At 36.9% G+C, this 21,442-nt stretch overlaps 3 protein-coding genes across 3 annotated transcripts; 1 reads left to right on the top strand and 2 right to left on the bottom strand.

The window, feature by feature from the left end:
* The first annotated feature begins 2,101 nt into the window (after nt 1–2,101).
* On the top strand, nt 2,102–5,046 carry LOC108360406 (proline-rich receptor-like protein kinase PERK10). Its single transcript, XM_017612667.1, has 5 exons — nt 2,102–2,393; nt 2,459–2,567; nt 2,625–2,755; nt 3,712–4,035; nt 5,039–5,046. Exons 1-5 carry the CDS (start codon nt 2,375–2,377, stop codon nt 5,044–5,046), a joined length of 591 nt encoding a protein of 196 aa, XP_017468156.1. The 5' UTR covers nt 2,102–2,374.
* A 696-nt stretch (nt 5,047–5,742) lies between these two features.
* Nucleotides 5,743–7,137, bottom strand: LOC108360410 (uncharacterized). Its single transcript, XM_017612671.1, has 5 exons — nt 6,990–7,137; nt 6,528–6,927; nt 6,357–6,459; nt 5,834–6,287; nt 5,743–5,789 (listed from the first exon to the last, which is right to left on the bottom strand). Exons 1-5 carry the CDS (start codon nt 7,110–7,112, stop codon nt 5,781–5,783), a joined length of 1,089 nt encoding a protein of 362 aa, XP_017468160.1. The 5' UTR covers nt 7,113–7,137; the 3' UTR covers nt 5,743–5,780.
* A 1,802-nt stretch (nt 7,138–8,939) lies between these two features.
* On the bottom strand, nt 8,940–10,667 carry LOC108360407 (swi5-dependent recombination DNA repair protein 1 homolog; the record flags this gene model as incomplete). Its single annotated transcript, XM_017612668.1, has 4 exons — nt 10,649–10,667; nt 10,475–10,583; nt 10,287–10,417; nt 8,940–9,331 (listed from the first exon to the last, which is right to left on the bottom strand). Coding segments are annotated over exons 1-4 (651 nt in total), but the record flags the coding sequence as incomplete, so codon positions are not given.
* Nucleotides 10,668–21,442: the final 10,775 nt, after the last annotated feature.

Genomic DNA, 21,442 nt, shown 5'->3' on the forward strand with positions numbered 1-21,442 from the left:
AACAAAGAATATGGCGAAGAACAATGAGTTGACAGTTGTGAATTTGCAGTGAGAAAACGTGTTTTCTTCACGATTCACCAATTTCTCAAGTCATCTTTGAATATAGCAAATTAAGCACAACGTTAACAAAAAATATACAACCACTCTTGATATGTGTTCAAAAGAATAGGTATCATTAACTAACTATTTAGAATTTTTGTGTTTGTATTGCAGGTGCCGAAAAAGTGATACATAATATCTTCTCGCAGCGCATGTTTTCCTCCAGAATGTGGTCGATGCTTGCTTACCTCCGATTTTAGTTTCTAATTTGTGGTATTTCAACGTTTTAACGTAAAGTGCTTCATGCATATTACGCTGGTGTCTAAATTGTATGGCTTCTCCTGCCGGCAGAACTCTACCTACATTCTGGCCAAGGCGTCGTCGCGGGGAAACAAAAAAAAACTGCATTTGGGGGCTTTACCCTTACGGCTGCTGCAATTCAACACACGACACGACATTTTTATAAAGTTTTTATTACAACTAAAACGTTTTTTACCATAGAACGCACGAATTACTTCGATTTTTCACTTGAAAGTACAAAATACGTTTGCAATACGTTTGCACTTGTTTCTAAACAAAAAGTTTGTTTACGTATTGCCATAAACGTCAAAGTCGACAAAACTAAAGTAGTGGTTTCGGGAATGCGCCACCTTCAGTTCATTACACCATGGCCCATAGGCTAACTGTGTACGAAATTTCATGCAAATCCGTTCAGTCGTTTCCGCGTGATGATATCCCAAACATCCAAACATACAAACTTTCACATTTATAATATTAGTAAGATAAGATTATGCGACAATGGCTAAACATAACTAACGAAACACTTAAAAGAAGATAATGGTAAACTATCACAATATATGTCAAAGAAAACAAATATTAATCTTGATCAGGAATGAATAGTTGCTTGCGAAACTTTAAAGGATGCATGCGAGAGTAAGTTGAATTAGTTCAACCAAATTTAACAAAAAAAAAAATTAATCTTGACTACTGATGCTTCCAATGTGGTAGTAGGTGCAGTCCTATCCCTAGAGAGAAGGCCAATAACATTTATTTCAAAAACCTTGAGTTCAACTGAACAAAATTACGTGACAAACGAATTATTTGCTATCGTTTATACTATTTTCAGANCATAATATCTTCTCGCAGCGCATGTTTTCCTCCAGAATGTGGTCGATGCTTGCTTACCTCCGATTTTAGTTTCTAATTTGTGGTATTTCAACGTTTTAACGTAAAGTGCTTCATGCATATTACGCTGGTGTCTAAATTGTATGGCTTCTCCTGCCGGCAGAACTCTACCTACATTCTGGCCAAGGCGTCGTCGCGGGGAAACAAAAAAAAACTGCATTTGGGGGCTTTACCCTTACGGCTGCTGCAATTCAACACACGACACGACATTTTTATAAAGTTTTTATTACAACTAAAACGTTTTTTACCATAGAACGCACGAATTACTTCGATTTTTCACTTGAAAGTACAAAATACGTTTGCAATACGTTTGCACTTGTTTATAAACAAAAAGTTTGTTTACGTATTGCCATAAACGTCAAAGTCGACAAAACTAAAGTAGTGGTAATGCGCCACCTTCAGTTCATTACACCATGGCCCATAGGCTAACTGTGTACGAAATTTCATGCAAATCCGTTCAGTCGTTTCCGCGTGATGATATCCCAAACATCCAAACATACAAACTTTCACATTTATAATATTAGTAAGATAAGATTATGCGACAATGGCTAAACCTAACTAACGAAACACTTAAAAGAAGATAATGGTAAACTATCACAATATATGTCAAAGAAAACAAATATTAATCTTGATCAGGAATGAATAGTTGCTTGCGAAACTTTAAAGGATGCATGCGAGAGCAAGTTGAATTAGTTCAACCAAATTTAACAAAAAAAAAAAATTAATCTTGACTACTGATGCTTCCAATGTGGTAGTAGGTGCAGTCCTATCCCTAGAGAGAAGGCCAATAACATTTATTTCAAAAACCTTGAGTTCAACTGAACAAAATTACGTGACAAACGAATTATTTGCTATCTCTTATACTATTTTCAGACAGGCAGTTAATCGAGCAATTATCCAAGCTTTCTCAATTAATGCACTAATTAAGATCGATTTGCCATACAAAATTTCAATTATAAATTGCTCAATTGGTAATTAATTGAATGTTTAATCGAGTAAAAACTCCAATGCAACTCTGTTAGGTAAGTTCGTTTTCTTAGTTTTGGTGTGTTCAGTGTTAAATGACAATCAGCTGTTTGACATAAATTTATTATTTTCTTATTGGAACCAAAACAATCAAAAACCAAAAAAATTTAATTTTAACTGCAGGATGCAGAACAATCTGAATGGTGAGTAAATAAACACAAATGGTTTTGTGTAATGTTTATTAAAAACACATATGTATGTATTTCAGTTCGATTACCTCCAAAACCAAGAAAGAGGAGACTGGCTTGGGAAGAGGATGGCGAAGTGGCCATTCTTGATGTGCAGGTGAAGTTGGCGAACTTCACGCAACGCTACAGGTAAGAAGAAATAAAGGAATAATATTCAAAACCACTAAAAATTTAATTCGTTAATAGAAAAGAGAAATTGGCTATGGGACCTTCTGGTGGATCACCCTCAACGTGGCCTTTATACGCAAGGGTGCACCAGATAATCGGTGGATTTAAGGCCAACATGTTTTGCGAGCTGACGCTTGAAAACATCAGCGGTATGTATGCGTTTTTGGAATGTGCCTTACTAAAAGCCGTAATGTGTTTAGTGGAGATATTTGTTTTGTAGCAGAGTGACGCGTCTGTGTACATGCTAGAACAGCTCGTTTAGTTGCAGGTTTAAGTGCGAAGGTACACTTCGATTTTGCACGAGCACAGACATACGGTGGTGCTTCAAAACAAATGTTCCACTAAAAACTTAAGTAGAGAATGAAAATGTTCCCCACTTAACTGGTTTCAGTAGTGCTAATAGAAATTTTATCTACTAAAAAATGTTCAATGTGTATAATGAAAACATCTTGAGAGAGCGATTGTCTTATATTTTCCTTTAAGAATGAGCTGGATTTCACTTTCTCCCTTTTTACTATGGTTTAATTTTTTTCGAACCCATTTCGAGTGTATTTCAAATTTACTCTGAACGTTGGAAAACCAAGGTTGGTTATGAGTTCATTCTCAGTTCGATATGCATATTGGATATTGAAGGTAATTTTCGAATGTTCGCCAAAATGTTTGTAGGGTTATTTGTAAAACGATTTTGTGGTGGTGCACCGCAAACCACCCTAAACGAAAGAGGATGGAAAGCGCTTTACTAAAAGTAACCCATCCCCCCACAGACCCCTTGGGAGCTGCTTAAACATAGGAGAAATTGGGATTTTTTCCGAAAGGATTATAATCCTCACTAAGTACAATTATCCTTTCTGTGTTGCCGAAGAAGAGGGGCTGAACACCTTTTGTAGAGATAATTCGTGGATACTTTTTGCGTTTGACAGCTCAGCTCGGTTTATTTTTTTTATTCGAGTCTCGCGTTTTGCACATCAACCCAAAATTGTTGTACAAATAACTAAACCGTTCCCTATCTTTTTAACTTCGATACAAGCACATATTTTCATATGTGTTTATTTAATGCTGATTTTATTTATTTCATTCTTATGTGTTTTTTTTTTCTTTTAAACAGAAGCCGATATAGCATCCCAGCCATCACCACTGACCCCAGTATTGCCGTCATCACTCAGCCCAACATTTTCCTCACCACTGGCATCACCTCTTCCTGCTGTGCCAACCACACCGCTGCCTACACCGTCACCGCCGCTGTCATCACCTCTCACTCCTCTGCCAACCACACCGTCACCACCGCTATCATCGCCATCATCACCAATGCCTAGCAGCTCAGCTTCTGCGGTTGAGCCTAAAAGAAAGAAAACAATGGGCACTTTACAGAAGAAAGTATTAGAAAAATTTGATGGGTCGTCAGCGGAGATAAGCCAACATATTCAGAGGAGTGAGGAAAATGAAAAAGAGAAGATGAAGATAGAAAAAGACAAAGCTGAAACACTGAGGGAGATAGCCAATGATAACAAGGAGTTAAAAGTTGGCATTTTATCATTTTTAAATAGAAATTAATAACATTGTACAGCACTCGGCTGGCTATTGGACCAAACCAACTTTTTTAAAGAGATTGAGTCATAAGTAAAAAAAAGTTAGTTCTCCGTTTTTCGAAGTTAGCCTTCGAAATCGAGATATGGGCCTTCGAAATTCGAAATTGGACCTTTGGTAAAAAATTATTTTTAATTATTGCATGTAAAACGCAAAAAAAGTAAAAATGCAGACATGGTCCGCCTTTTGCTCTCATTTATATGGTATATAATTTTTTTTGTGAAAACTTATATTACAGGTGCTATACCGGGTCAAAGGTCAGATCTTCGAAAATTGAAAAACTTAATATTTCAGACAATTTTGAACCGATTTTAAAAAGATTTACATCGTTGTAAAATTTATTAAATGCGCTTTCTTTATATATGCATATTTGTATACTTCGTATATAAAAATTTTAGAAAAAACACATTTTAATGAAAAAATACCTTTTTTTATAAAAAAAAAAATTTAGCAAAAAAATGACTAACCGATTTTTAAACAATTGGTATCGTTGTAAAGGTGATTAAATCCCCTTTCTTCTGATATGCATATTTCTAAAAATCGGTTAGTAATTTTTTTGTTTAAAATAAGTTTTTTTTATAAAAAAAAGGTATTTTTTCATTTAAATGTGTTTTTTCTAAAATTTTTATATACGAAGTATACAAATATGCATGTCGAAAGAAAGCGGATTTAATCACCTTTACAACAATATATATTTTTTTTAAATCAGTTCAAAATTGTTTGCAATATAAGGAAATTAATTTTTCGAAGACCTGAACTTTGTCCCCTTATAGCACCTGTAATATAGGTCTGCACAAAAAAATTTATATACCATTTAAATTAAAGGTGGACTGCGCCTATATTTTTAGGTTTTTAGTTATTTACATACATGCAATAATTTAATATAATTTTTTACCAAAGGTCCTATTTCGAACTTCGAAGGCCCATATCTCGATTTCGGAGGCTAATTTCGAAAAACGGAAAAATCCCTTTTTTTGCCTATGACTCAAGTGCAGTTATTAACTAACAAAAAGTATATACAGTGCCTCAACCCAATGACCACGTGTTGATTTTTTTTTTTAAATATTAGTAATGTTTTTCGAGCTAAATTTCTTTTGTTATTTATCTATAAAAATACCGTCCAAGCTTTAACCAAAACCTTCAAAATCACTTGGGGGATTCACAACGGTGTCGTTAGTGTCGTATTGTTGTATGTCGTAAACTTTAAACGCCTAAGAAATATATTAAAAGGGTTCGCAAAGTACCATCAAAGTCATATTATGCATTTTCGCAGTGTTAAAAAATAGTTGGTTGTGGTTTTAACTTCTCTAAGCATTTATTTAAGCTTTTAAAGTTTACAACAATATGACACTTACGACACCGTTGTGAATCCCCCAAGTGATTTTTAAGGTTTTGGTTAAAGCTTGGACGGTATTTTTATAGATAGATAACAAAAGAAATTTAGCTCGAAAAACATTACTAATATTTAAAAACAAACAACACGAGGTCATTTGTTTGATTCACTGTAAATAAAAAAAAATGAAAATGAATTAAATGAACAAATAAAAATTGTACTCACTAAAATAATTGCATAGTCCTTGCCTTATTTCTTCAGCTGAGGGTTGATTGTCTCCAACTATAGTAACATATTCAGGATTTTCGAGATTTCTGTTCACTTCTTGCAATCTCTCCAACCACATGTCATTTATAGTGTCGTTCATTTCATTTAAATAATTGTGCAAGACGCAGCAGGCTCTAATAATGATGGGTGCCTTCCCAATTCGGTTGTCTAAACCTTTTCCAACACGACGGAATCGTCCTTTCAAGTGGCCAAATGCATTCTCAACTACTCTTCTGCACTTTGAAAGCTTATAATTATAGAGTTTTTGTGTTTCAGTTAAGGCCATTGAAAACGCGTATGGCTTCATTAAGGAGGTGGAAAACCGAAACGCAGAATCTCCAATAATGCATATAGGCATTTGTACTCCACCTATTTCTTTCTTACTGACCTTCAGTAATTCGTTCTCCTCCATTACTCGCTTCATTAACGATGCATTATATATCTGCGAATCATTGCATCGTCCAGGAGCACCAATGTTCACATATAAAAACCGATATCTGAACATAAATAGAAATAATTAATACATGCTTTTTAGAAAAAAAACAACAGGATAAAAGTTAAATAACCTATAATCCACTACAGCTAGTAGAACAATAGAATACCATCCTTTATAGTTGTGGTAGTCGGTTGCATCGGCTGGATTCGGCCTAACTTCGATGTGGCACCCATCTGAATATATATGTATGTACGTATATCTTTGTTTTTATATAAATTAGTTGCATTTTTAACTTTCTTACCAATTGCTCCAAGGCATTGGGGAAAGCCGAGACGGTCAAAACCATCAACACAGTCTTTTAAAGTTTGTGGAGTCGGTGGTAATTTCTTTATGTATTGCGCTGACAAAGCTTGCCAGACTTCCTCGCAAAACTCCCACAAGATTGTGCACACGGTCGATATTCCAACACCAAATAGTTCGGAAACCACTCTGTACTCCCCAGACGATCCCAGCGTAAATAGAGCTATCGCAACGCGTTTTTGCAATGGAATCGCGTTGCGCCAGTTTGTGTCGGCTTTGTGCAGGTTTTTGAGGAAACCACAGAGTGTTTCGAAACTAGTGCGGTTCATGCGGAAGTGCGTCTTAAAGAAATGGTCATCGTTGCAATTGCAATTAACTTCCCAGAAAGAAGACTGCCGATTCTGTAATAGAGGAAGTATCATTTATAAAAGGACAAGAACTGATTACTTATAATTTGATTTACCAATTTCCAGAGGGATCTCTGAGTAGCGTTCCTCTGCAGTAACCCGTAAAGCAATAGCTGCTGTCTTCGCAAATGTTGCAAAATTATGAAGTTTTTTTCTTTTCTCTTTTTATATAAGGCCATTGAACTTGCGTAGCTAGCCAGCACTGACTGCAAAACTTGTATATTTGCAGTATACGCAAGAAAAAGTTCGCTTAAGCACTTATTGTTTTCCATTTTACCAATTTATTGTAAATAAACAAAAATTCTTTTAAGACAGCTGACAGCCAGAGACAATCAACCCTCAGCTGAAGAAATAAGGCAAGGACTATGCAATTATTTTAGTGAGTACAATTTTTATTTGTTCAATTAATTCATTTTAATTTTTTTTTATTTACAGTGAATCAAACAAATGACCTCGTGTTGTTTGTTTTAAATATTAGTAATGTTTTTCGAGCTAAACTTCTTTTGTTATTTATCTATAAAAATACCGTCCAAGCTTTAACCAAAACCTTAAAAATCACTTGGGGGATTCACATCGGTGTCGTAAGTGTCATATTGTTGTAAACTTTAAAAGCTTAAATAAATGCTTAGAGAAGTTAAAACCACAACCAACTATTTTTTAACACTGCGAAAATGCATAATATGACTTTGATGGTACTTTGCGAATCCTTTTAATATATTTCTTAGGCGTTTAAAGTTTACGACATACAACAATACGACACTAACGACACCGTTGTGAATCCCCCCAAGTGATTTTTAAGGTTTTGGTTAAAGCTTGGATGGTATTTTTATAGATAAATAACAAAAGAAATTTAGCTCGAAAAACATACTAATATTTAAAAAAAAAAATCGACACGTGGTCATTGGGTTGAGGCACTGTATATACTTTTTGTTAGTTAATAACTGCACTTGAGTCATAGGCAAAAAAATGATTTTTCCGTTTTTCGAAATTAGCCTCCGAAATCGAGATATGGGCCTTCGAAGTTCGAAATAGGACCTTTGGTAAAAAATTATATTAAATTATTGCATGTATGTAAATAACTAAAAACCTAAAAATATAGGCGCAGTCCACCTTTAATTTAAATGGTATATACATTTTTTTGTGCAGACCTATATTACAGGTGCTATAAGGGTCAAAGTTCAGGTCTTCGAAAAATTAATTTCCTTATATTGCAAACAATTTTGAACTGATTTAAAAAGAAAATATATTGTTGTAAAGGTAATTAAATCCGCTTTCTTTCGATATGCATGTTTGTATACTTCGTATATAAAAATTTTGGAAAAAACACATTTAAATGAAAAAATACCTTTTTTTTATAAAAAAACATATTTTAAACAAAAAAATTACTAACCGATTTTTAGAAATATGCATATCAGAAGAAAGGGGATTTAATCATCTTTACAACGATACCAATTGTTTAAAAATCGGCTAGTCATTTTTTTGCTAAATTTTTTTTTTTTATAAAAAAAGGTATTTTTTCATTAAAATGTGTTTTTTCTAAAATTTTTATATACGAAGTATACAAATATGCATATATAAAGAAAGCGCATTTAATAAATTTTACAACGATGTAAATCTTTTTAAAATCGGTTCAAAATTGTCTGAAATATTAAGTTTTTCAATTTTCGAAGATCTGACCTTTGACCCGTTATAGCACCTGTAATATAAGTTTTCACAAAAAAAATTATATACCATATAAATGAGAGCAAAAGGCGGACCATGTCTGCATTTTTACTTTTTTTGCGTTTTACATGCAATAATTAAAAATAATTTTTTACCAAAGGTCCAATTTCGAATTTCGAAGGCCCATATCTCGATTTCGAAGGCTAACTTCGAAAAACGGAGAACTAACTTTTTTTTACTTATGACTCAATCTCTTTAAAAAAGTTGGTTTGGTCCAATAGCCAGCCGAGTGCTGTACAATGTTATTAATTTCTATTCAAAAATGATAAAATGCCAACTTTTAACTCCTTGTTATCATTGGCTATCTCCCTCAGTGTTTCAGCTTTGTCTTTTTCTATCTTCATCTTCTCTTTTTCATTTTCCTCACTCCTCTGAATATGTTGGCTTATCTCCGCTGACGACCCATCAAATTTTTCTAATACTTTCTTCTGTAAAGTGCCCATTGTTTTCTTTCTTTTAGGCTCAACCGCAGAAGCTGAGCTGCTAGGCATTGGTGATGATGGCGATGATAGCGGTGGTGACGGTGTGGTTGGCAGAGGAGTGAGAGGTGATGACAGCGGCGGTGACGGCGTAGGCAGCGGTGTGGTTGGCACAGCAGGAAGAGGTGATGCCAGTGGTGAGGAAAATGTTGGGCTGAGTGATGACAGTGGTGATGGCTGGGATGCTATATCGGCTTCTGTTTAAAAGAAAAAAAAACACAAATAAGAATGAAATAAATAAAATCAGCATTAAATAAATACATATGAAAATATGTGCTTGTATCGAAGTTAAAAAGATAGGGAACGGTTTAGTTATTTGTACAACAATGATGTTGATGTGCAAAACGCGAGACCCGAATAAAAAAAATAAACCGAGCTGAGCTGTCAAACGCAAAAAGTATCCACGAATTATCTCTACAAAAGGTGTTCAGCCCCTCTTCTTCGGCAACACAGAAAGGATAATTGTACTTAGTGAGGATTGTAATCCTTTCGGAAAAAATCCCAATTTCTCCTATGTTTAAACAGCTCCCAAGGGGTCTGTGGGGGGATGGGTTACTTTTAGTAAAGCGCTTTCCATCCTCTTTCGTTTAGGGTGGTTTGCGGTGCACCACCACAAAATCGTATTACAAATAACCCTACAAACATTTTGGCGAACATTCGAAAATTACCTTCAATATCCAATATGCATATCGAACTGAGAATGAACTCATAACCAACCTTGGTTTTCCAACGTTCAGAGTAAATTTGAAATACACTCGAAATGGGTTCGAAAAAAATTAAACCATAGTAAAAAGGGAGAAAGTGAAATCCAGCTCATTCTTAAAGGAAAATATAAGACAATCGCTCTCTCAAGATGTTTTCATTATACACATTGAACATTTTTTAGTAGATAAAATTTCTATTAGCACTACTGAAACCAGTTAAGTGGGGAACATTTTCATTCTCTACTTAAGTTTTTAGTGGAACATTTGTTTTGAAGCACCACCGTATGTCTGTGCTCGTGCAAAATCGAAGTGTACCTTCGCACTTAAACCTGCAACTAAACGAGCTGTTCTAGCATGTACACAGACGCGTCACTCTGCTACAAAACAAATATCTCCACTAAACACATTACGGCTTTTAGTAAGGCACATTCCAAAAACGCATACATACCGCTGATGTTTTCAAGCGTCAGCTCGCAAAACATGTTGGCCTTAAATCCACCGATTATCTGGTGCACCCTTGCGTATAAAGGCCACGTTGAGGGTGATCCACCAGAAGGTCCCATAGCCAATTTCTCTTTTCTATTAACGAATTAAATTTTTAGTGGTTTTGAATATTATTCCTTTATTTTTTCTTACCTGTAGCGTTGCGTGAAGTTCGCCAACTTCACCTGCACATCAAGAATGGCCACTTCGCCATCCTCTTCCCAAGCCAGTCTCCTCTTTCTTGGTTTTGGAGGTAATCGAACTGAAATACATACATATGTGTTTTTAATAAACATTACACAAAACCATTTGTGTTTATTTACTCACCATTCAGATCGTTCTGCATTCTGCAGTTAAAATTAAATTTTTTTGGTTTTTGATTGTTTTGGTTCCAATAAGAAAATAATAAATTTATGTCAAACAGCTGATTGTCATTTAACACTGAACACACCAAAACTAAGAAAACGAACTTACCTAACAGAGTTGCATTGGAGTTTTTACTCGATTAAACATTCAATTAATTACCAATCGAGCAATTTATAATTGAAATTTTGTATGGCAAATCGATCTTAATTAGTGCATTAATTGAGAAAGCTTGGATAATTGCTCGATTAACTGCCTGTCTGAAAATAGTATAAGAGAGAAATACCGGAAATTACCTTCAACAGTGTTTAACATCGCAAATTGTTGTCTGTTAAGAATTACAATATTTGGTCTCCTGGCACAGGAAGTTAGTGAAATGCAGAGATACAATAAAAGCCACGCATAGTTCACATTCATGCATCTTAAAAGTGTACATACATAGGTATTTATACTATCCCGCAAGCAATAAAGTTTCAGTTAGTGCGATCAGGGCTGCCAACCATACTTAGCTATGAAGTGCCATGTTGAGGATAGAAAAGTGCCAAAATGTGCCAAATAGAAAAATAAAAGTGCCAAAAAAGGTATAATTCTTTTTTGTTCTTCTCATTTAGCATTAAAATTACAAACACATTCCTAAAACAAAAGTCCAATGCAAAGTAAGATAAACCAGTTGTATACACTAAAGAAATTAAAAAATTTTAGTTGACAAAGATAAGTAGATACACGCAAAGGGTTTCACCAAAATGTATTGAAATATTACCATTTTTCAAAAGTTCCAATTTGGCACAAAGTGGCATTTTAAGTAAAATCCGGCCAAAATGGCATGGTTTGAGCCAAGTTGGTAGCCCTGAGTACGATGTCTTTCTTCCGAATACTGTTAAGGCGATGTGGATAATGCTGCATAGTCGTATGCTATGCGATGGTAAAGGTAAACGGAAAATAATTGTCTATAATTAACATACCGGAGTGGTAAAAAGGCTTAGGGCCCGTTGTTCAAGGTCTGATTCTGATTAACACAAATCGGAGGTAGAAGCTCCGGTTAAATACAGCATCTACTTTAGCGATCACATGTTATATGCATGATATCGAAATCGTCGATAATGAGGTGCTGTTGATATCCATACATTTAACAACGGGCCCTTAGATTAGGTGAAAATGGTTCAGTTTACATTTAAAGAACTTTTCTATTTAAAGCAACAAAATAAAATCTTTATAGGGCTGTTTTCATTATAAAGGCTTGCTCAAGCAGGCAGCGGTATGCTACCGCGCGTTATAAGCAGGGTTACCACTGAAAAACTTTCTTTCCTACCAAGAGAGGGTTCAAAAATCTAGCAAAATAGCTTCTTTCCTATCATTTAAGAAAACGGCGTTTGACGGCAGTAAATAAATTTGTTTGCTGGAAGAACAGCAAAAGGTTCCTTCGTTATCAACAGCTATGGACATGAACACGTTATTGGCTGCCATGTCACAGATGAAGCAAACACAGCTTGAAGCACAAAGGTCGCAGCTGTCGTCAGATGTTTCATCGCAGATACAAGCGCTGGAGACACGTATATCATCAGCGGTATCAGCGCAGATGTCATGCCAACTGGAAGCACAGGATGCAAAGATTGCCCAAATACAGGAAAAATCGAAGAGAGACAGGACAAAGTCGAGGTTAAGATGGGCGTGTTGGAAGGTCGACTCCGAGACTTGCAGTTGAATCGTCCAGCCCCTTCGACGAACGCTCCCAAGGTAAAAACTCCATCCTTTGACGGCACGATTCCTTTCCAGGTCGTTAAGCTCCAGTTCGAGAAGACAGCTACAACAAGTCACTGAAGCATGGAGGATAAATCCGCTGCTCTGTTCGTTGCATTAAAAGGACCTGCAGCGGAAATCTTGCAGACTATTCCTGACTGTGAAAGGAACATTTGCTGAAACTGTCTCGTATGCTCAGACACGTGAAACGGCAGCACTCCTAAGTAGACCAGCCTACAAAGCCCATTGAGTGAAAGTGGAGACACCGGACGCGATAAAGGAAATGCTGAAGAAGCTAATCCAACTGTTGGGCGAGAAAAAGCATGGCTCTGGCAAATGTTTTAAATGTGGAAGGCCAGGCCACTTCGCCCGCGATTGCAGCGCAAGTTCCAGTGCGCTCAACAATTCAGCAGGATGCAAACGCAGGGCTGAAGGAGACGAATCCAACTCCAATCAGTCGTTAAACTAAAACGAGCCAGCAGCAAGGGGCGCGCGCTGGCTCCCGCAATTGAATTCCCCATAATATCCGTCTCGTAAATTGGCAGAAAAGCGAGCAACGTTACTGTTGGTGGATATGTGGACGGACATGAGCGAGTACTAACTGTGGATATGGGCGCATCACATTCCATCATTCGATNCGCGCGTTATAAGCAGGGTTACCACTGAAAAACTTTCTTTCCTACCAAGAGAGGGTTCAAAAATCTAGCAAAATAGCTTCTTTCCTATCATTTAAGAAAACGGCGTTTGACGGCAGTAAATAAATTTGTTTGCTGGAAGAACAGCAAAAGGTTCCTTCGTTATCAACAGCTATGGACATGAACACGTTATTGGCTGCCATGTCACAGATGAAGCAAACACAGCTTGAAGCACAAAGGTCGCAGCTGTCGTCAGATGTTTCATCGCAGATACAAGCGCTGGAGACACGTATATCATCAGCGGTATCAGCGCAGATGTCATGCCAACTGGAAGCACAGGATGCAAAGATTGCCCAAATACAGGAAAAATCGAAGAGAGACAGGACAAAGTCGAGGTTAAGATGGGCGTGTTGGAAGGTCGACTCCGAGACTTGCAGTTGAATCGTCCAGCCCCTTCGACGAACGCTCCCAAGGTAAAAACTCCATCCTTTGACGGCACGATTCCTTTCCAGGTCGTTAAGCTCCAGTTCGAGAAGACAGCTACAACAAGTCACTGAAGCATGGAGGATAAATCCGCTGCTCTGTTCGTTGCATTAAAAGGACCTGCAGCGGAAATCTTGCAGACTATTCCTGACTGTGAAAGGAACATTTGCTGAAACTGTCTCGTATGCTCAGACACGTGAAACGGCAGCACTCCTAAGTAGACCAGCCTACAAAGCCCATTGAGTGAAAGTGGAGACACCGGACGCGATAAAGGAAATGCTGAAGAAGCTAATCCAACTGTTGGGCGAGAAAAAGCATGGCTCTGGCAAATGTTTTAAATGTGGAAGGCCAGGCCACTTCGCCCGCGATTGCAGCGCAAGTTCCAGTGCGCTCAACAATTCAGCAGGATGCAAACGCAGGGCTGAAGGAGACGAATCCAACTCCAATCAGTCGTTAAACTAAAACGAGCCAGCAGCAAGGGGCGCGCGCTGGCTCCCGCAATTGAATGCCCCATAATCTCCGTCTCGCGAATTGGCAGAAAAGCGAGCAACGTTACTGTTGGTGGATATGTGGACGGACATGAGCGAGTACTAACTGTGGATACGGGCGCATCACATTCCATCATTCGATCTGATTTGGTCACTAAAGAGGTAAGGCCATTACCTGGAGCAACGTTGAGGGCAGCAACTGGTGAGGACATCCAAGTTGTAGGAGAGGTAACATGCAAAGTCGCAATAGGGAATGTGACCGTGTTACACAAGTTCATAATCGCGGCGATTGTGGATGAAGTCATCATTGGATTGGACTTTTTATTTGATCAAGGTATGCAGATCGACATGAAGAACAGGATCATGAAGTACAACAACTTTTAAGGGCCTCTTACCTTTGGGTATGAGCGCCCGTACAGCAGCAAGCGAGTGATCCTAGAGGAAAGTGAACAGATTCCACCGAAGTCAGAAGCAGTTGTTTGGGCGAAGATTGATGGAGATTGTGGGATAAACAAGTTGTGGGTTGTNGTACAACAACTTGGAAGGGCCTCTTACCTTTGGGTATGAGCGCCCGTACAGCAGCAAGCGAGTGATCCTAGAGGAAATTGAACAGATTCCACCGAAGTCAGAAGCAGTTGTTTGGGCGAAGATTGATGGAGATTGTGGGATAAACAAGTTGTGGGTTGTTGAGGCAACACAGAATTCTACACCGGACGTACTTATTGGTAAAACCCTGGCTAAGACGCAAAAGGATGGACGCAGCCCAGTTCGAGTACTCAGTGAGTTCAAATCACCAATCAAACTCCGAAGAGGAATTGTACTGGGGAAATGTCGAGAGGTAGAGGCAATCTTCAACTGCGAAAAATTACCTGAAAGCGATTCCATTGGCGAGAACGACATTGCGGAAGACATAAATGCTTGGACGGAAGGGTTGGAAGAAAAATACCAGCACAAGGCTAAGGAACTTCTCCGCAGATACTCCAACATATTCGACAAGGATGGCAACAAACCAGGCAGGACAAAAGTTGTGAAACATCGCATTGATACTGAAGTGTTCCACTGGCCAAACGTGAAGCTGTAAGATGGTAAGATGAAGAAGAAAGATGGTAAAATGCGGTTTTGCGTAGACTACCGGAAACTAAATGATGTGACGAAAAAGGACAGATATCCACTTCCCAGGATCAATGATCCTCTGGACTCGTTGTCTGGAATAAAGTGGTTCTCAACACTCGACCTTAAGAGCGGTTATTAGCAAGTGGGGGTAAGTGACGAGGACAAGGAGAAGACAGCTTTCAGCGTTGGAGATGGTCTTTGAAAATTCACGGTGATGTCCTTCGGATTATGCAACGCTCCCGCCACCTTTGAAAGACTTATGGACCATGTGCTGAAGGGAATGCATTGGAAAACATGTTTGGTGTATCTATACGACATTATTGTGTTGGGTAAAAGCTTTGAGGAGCACCTGAAGAATTTGGAGGAAGTTTTACTGAGGATAGCTAGCGCTGGTCTGAAGCTAAGTCCTAAAAAGTGCTCACTGTTCAGGAAGGAGGTGAACCTCTTAGGGCACAAGGTGACAACGGAGGGCATCTGTACTGCGAAGGAAAAGATAGAAGCAGTAAAGGATTGGCCAAGACCTAGGAACCTGCACGAACTACGAANCTACCACCGATTTGTTCCGAATTTCGCCAGCGTTGCTAATAGCCTTCATGAGCTGAGGAAGAATAGAGCCTTCGAGTGGAGCAACGACCGCTATGTCGGTAGGTTGAAAGAAAAGTGTTTAACCGCCCTATTCACACACCACTGACCAAACTCAGCGGCTGACTATTGCCTTTACTACTGCGCCTAATACTATGCCGCAAATTTATTTTAAGCTGTCGTATGACAAATGTCAGTTTTATTGTTATGACCTACTGAGTAAGTGACAACGGCGAAACAATGTTTATATTGTGTTTTAGGCGCAGTAATTGTGACAGTAGTCAAATGATGAATTTTGTCAGTGTTATTGTTAAGTTTTAGGCACTTCTGTTAAGAATTACATTATTTGGTGTCCTGACACAGGAAGTTAGTGAAATGAAGAGATACAATAAAAGCCACGCATAATTCACATACATGCATCAATAAAGTTTCAGTTAGTGCGATCAGGGCTACCAACTATACTTAGCTATGAAGTGCCATGTTGAGGATAGAAAAGTGCCAAAATGGGCCAAATAGAAAAATAAAAGGGCCAAAAAAGGTATAATTCTTTTTAGTTCTTCTCATTTAGCATTAAAATTACAAACACATTCCTAAAACAAAAATCCATTGCAAAGTAAGATAAACCAGTTGTATACACTAAAGAAATTAAAAAATTTTAGTTGACAAAGATAAGTAGATACACGCAAAGGGTTTCTCCAAAATGTATTGAAATATTACCATTTTTCAAAAGTTCCACTTTGGCACAAAGTGCCATTTTAAGTAAAATCCGGCCAAAATGGCTGCAATAGTCGTATGCCATGCGATGGTAAAGGTAAACGGAAAATAATTGTATATAATTAACATACCGGAGTGGTTAAAAGGCTTAGGGCCCGTTGTTCAATGTCTGATTCTGATTAACACAAATCGGAGGTAGAAGCTCCGGTTAAATAAAGCATCTGCTTTCGATGTTACATGCATGATATCGAAATCGTCGATAATGATGTGCTGTTGATATCCATACATTTAACAACGGGCCCTTAGATTAGGTGAAAATGGATCAGTTTACATTTAAAGAACTTTTCTATTTAAAGCAACAAAATAAAATCTTTATAGGAGCTGTTTTCATTATAAAGGTTTGCTCAAGCAGGCAGCGGTATGGTACCGCGCGTTATAACCAGGGTTACCACTGAAAAACTTTCTATCCTACCAAGAGAGGGTTCAAAAACCTAGCAAAATAGCTTCTTTCCCACCATTTAAGAAAACGGCGTTTGACGGCAGTAAATAAATTTGTTTGCTGGTTTTTATACTTAAAATAGGATTTCCAAGTAAACAAAAAGATCAGAATAATAGCTAGTATATACATAGCACACATAAAAATTTGGTGTGTGCTTTTAAGCAGACCCACCTACAGACATGTAATCCGACCCTTTGAACACGAATCTGGGATCCGTTTGACTTCTACGCCCTCAAAATTTCGAATAAATTGCGAAAAACCAAAAAAAATGACAAAAAATTCGCATAGTTTATAGTTCTAGTAAAGCCTTCGGAGTAAATCACATGAAAAATCGCACGGATAGACTGGCCAAATGTCCGGGTCTAGGAGCCGCCGGGCTGGGAGAAAAATCTGCGCGCTGAGGGTTTGCCATTAATTTCTTCAAGTTGCGGCTAAAACCTTTGCGATCCTCCTATTTACTGGAGACAATAGGTTGTTTTCTTTTTAATTTTTGTGTGTGATAAAAAATAACATATTCAGTAAATACGTACATTTGTTATGTAGTATTCATTTCAAGCGCTCTTCTAGTGCCATTTAAAATATTTTAACAATGTTGTCATTGTTGAATCTATTATCGATTCGCTACTGCATATCAAAGAAAAATATCTGATTTATAAACCTGCCTTTACGTCTGTCAATTCAATCACTTGATGTCCCTTTATATACCCAGAGGATGCAACTTTTTATATCGTATACGGAGTTTAAAGAATCGCCGAAGGTAATTGGTGAAATTCTGCCTATGCACGTAAGCAATGAGTTTCTTAAGGTATTAAGTAAACAGTTGGACCCATCCAAGCAACAGAATGAGGGTAAAACTGATATTGTCCCAATTTGGCAAGCATACTCACAGTACTAACAAAAGCTTTGCTCCACACGCTTTCCGGGCTGCTCCGGTAGTTAAAGCGTAAAACTCTCTCACAAGTGTCAAAAATGTGTCAACACGTCCCAAAGGTGCCCAGAGCGTGACGAACGCAAAAAACCACATTTCGTGTCCTGAATCAACAAATCAGCTCTTAACTATGATTTTACGTGTATTTATCTTACATGGCTAATAAAATTACCAAATAACTACATTTTCTGAAAATTCTGTGGTATTTTCCACTTTTGTGTTTTATAAATTTGCTTTCGGATTTTAACAACAACAGCTGTTATTTCAAATTGCCCTTTTGCACATTTGTGCCCGGAAAAAAGTTCGGGCTGTTTCGTGCACAAAGAAGAAGACATTTATGATCCAAAAGTGGAACGTATTCGCTCTGTATTATCCGCGGGTTCGTGTGGAACAAACCTAAAGTGACATACTACAACAAACCAGAGATTTTTTCTGCTTTATAAGCAAAGAAACCTACCTAAATTTTAAGCGTCCTACCATCCTACCAACGAGAAAAAACCTACCAATTGTAGTAGGAAAAGCCCAAAACGACAACCCTGGTTATAACTCCGTATGGCATGTTTGCTCATGTAAGGATATACATACATATGCCTCCACAGAATTCTATATGTGTATTCTTGTAATACTAGATATACATACTTCGTTCGAAAGCAGATATGCTTTTCTTATAGAAGTGTGTATAAATTTCAAAATAATATGTTTATCTTCATCTAAAACAGGGATCACAAGATTTGTACATTTGTACAGATTTGTACATTTTAACAGTTACAGAGTGGTGTTGTTTGGAAAGTTGTTATTGAGCCAAACTCATTATTTCTAGACAACACCACTCTGTGACTGCCAAAATGTACAAATCTGTACAAATGTACAAATCGTGTGATCCCCACTTAACAGCTTCTTAACAGTGTGTTCACTACTGCTAGTTATAGCAGAGCGTAATTTTCCCGCGCAACTATGTAGTATAGTTCCAGGCACTGGTATGATATATTCTATTATGAATTATTTGGCAAAACAAAATACCGGAAATTAATATTAACTGTGTCTAACATGGCCCAACTCTTATGCTTGAAACACAATACCCTGCGAACGGCGAAGTTCGCCGCATTGGCGATGCCGTCGTTCACCATTCGCCCTGCTATTTCGCCTACTTTAACAGAACTAGAGCGGCAGCGAAAACACCTGATACCATTTCGTCGCACTTATAAGTTAGGTGACCATATTTTCGAGAACGAAACCATATTTAGAAATGATGATATGATAACAAATATAAATATAAGGCAAGGGGGAATTATTATAAATTATTTTATATTAAGCCAGATTTAACGAATAGTATTTTTCAACCATCAAATATAATTCGTGTTACATGCTGTTTTCTTCTAAATCGTTGAAAGTAAAAAAACATACGGCCACCTTTGGCATGTACTGCCGCCATCGCCCAGCAGAGCGATAGAAATAAATCTATCGCCACGAAACACCGCCGAGCGAACTTCGCATTTCGCTTTTACTGTGTTCAATTTCATATGCCGGCGGGTGTTCTAATTTTGACAGCGGTAATTTCGCTGTGGTGAGTTCGCCGTTCGCCGGCATTGTGTTTCCACAGTTAGGTTTCATAAACATACAGGGAGAGATAGAGAATATAAGTTTAGGCGAATCTGTTAAGAATTACATTACACTTAGGTCTCTTTTTATGCGGGTCATGCGTTCCTCAGAAAGCCGCATGAAAACAATCCGCATAAAAAAGTTATTTACTACCATACAAAAAGAGGGGATGCGTTCCAGCATTTTCAAAAACCGCATAAATTCAGATACTCCATGTAACAAATTCTAAAAAACCGCATAAAAAAATCCAGTGAGGCATTATTGAGCAAAAAAAAACTATTTATTTCTTCACTTCAACACTTATTATTCCATGTTAAACCGAAGATTAATGAAATAAATAAAATTGTATCTGTATTTTAACCAAAAAAAATAAAAAATAAAAATACCACAATAAATACATGAATTATGTAAGAATACATAAAAAAATTAGAAAAAAAGTTTTTTTTTCTTAACAGCGGTCACCCCTCGGCAGGCAATGGCAAACCTCCGAGTGTATTTCTGGCATGAAAAACAGCTTCTCGTAAAAATACAATCGCCGTTCGGAGTCGGCGTAAAACTGTAGGTCCCTCCCCTTTGTGTGACAACATCAAGGTGCACACCACAAATTGGAGGAGAAGCTCCACTTATGTGTAAGCGCCAATCTATTATTATTATTATTATTATGTAAGAATACAAAGACAAATTATTTATCAGAAGCATTGTCTTTTACACACTGAAAAAAGTAATAAAAACTCTCAAAAAAGCAAAATCGCTACTGCGAAATAATGGTTTGAAAAACCGCATAAATTCAAATCCGCATAAAAAGAGACCTAAGTGCATTTGGTTGGATTGCAGCTGTTTTTAAAGCTAAATGTATGTAGATGTAAAAAATTGGTAAGGGAAGTTCTCACAGCCGCAGCAAAGTCGAAGCAAATGAAATATAAATAAAATAATGTAAAAAAATATATTTTTTTAAAAACAAGCTTTTATTTAACATGTACAATCAAAGAAATAAAATAAAATGGTGTAACAAAAGATTTTTAGCAAAAAAATGTTGTTAAATCTGCACTAAAATGAATAAAATAAAATAATGTACAAAATTATTTTTTAAAAACAAGCTTTTATTTATCATGTACAATCAAAGAAATGAAATATAATAGCGTAACAAAAGATTTTTTAGTAAGAAAATGTTGTTAAAACTGCACTAAAATGAATAAAATAAAATAAGTTAAGCTTTCGTCAAAGTTACTAAAACCCAAATGATGTGGAAGGAATTACTCAAACTCTAAAGAAAATTACTAACAATTTGTATTCATTTAGTTCGTTTTTAAAAAAGTTTGTCGGCGAATTCAACATACTTGCATATTTGGTTATATGTGTGCAGATATGTAACTGACGGCTCGCTATTCGCGCGACAATCTTTTTAAAAACGAAGTAAATTAATAAAAATTGTTAGTTATTTTCATTGGAGTTTTTGGGCTTTTAGAAACTTTGACGAATGCTTAACTTATTTTATTTTATTTATTTTACTCCAGTTTTAACAACATTTTCTTATTAAAAAATCTTTTGTTACACTATTTTATTTTATCGAGAGTACTAGATACTTTTTAAATCGGTACCGAATATCGATCAATACTTAAAAATATTGAATCAGCACATCACTACTGCTGTCATCTCAACTGTGACGTCAGCAAAACGGCTGATTCTGTCAAATTCACTGAGAGCCGATTATCGGTGTTGCCATCGGCGTCACCTTCTGTATTCTCTCCACGAATCGGGATAGATATAGACAAATGTATACATAAATTATCAGAATGAAAAGAGGAATCGCCACGCCTACCTCCCATATAACGGTAATTTTCAGAAATACGAAAACTGCGATATTTTAGTAACTACTGAATATTATTCACTCAAAATTGACATTTACAATAATTTTTAGAAGAAAAATAAGAATATTATAAATTTTTGGAATTTTTGGCGTGGCTACGCCTACTAATGGTT

The sequence above is a fragment of the Rhagoletis zephyria genome, unplaced genomic scaffold (genome assembly GCF_001687245.7).
Source record: "Rhagoletis zephyria isolate East Lansing unplaced genomic scaffold, Rhagoletis_zephyria_1.1 Rzeph_scaffold_00566, whole genome shotgun sequence".
Lineage (NCBI taxonomy): Eukaryota > Metazoa > Arthropoda > Insecta > Diptera > Tephritidae > Rhagoletis > Rhagoletis zephyria.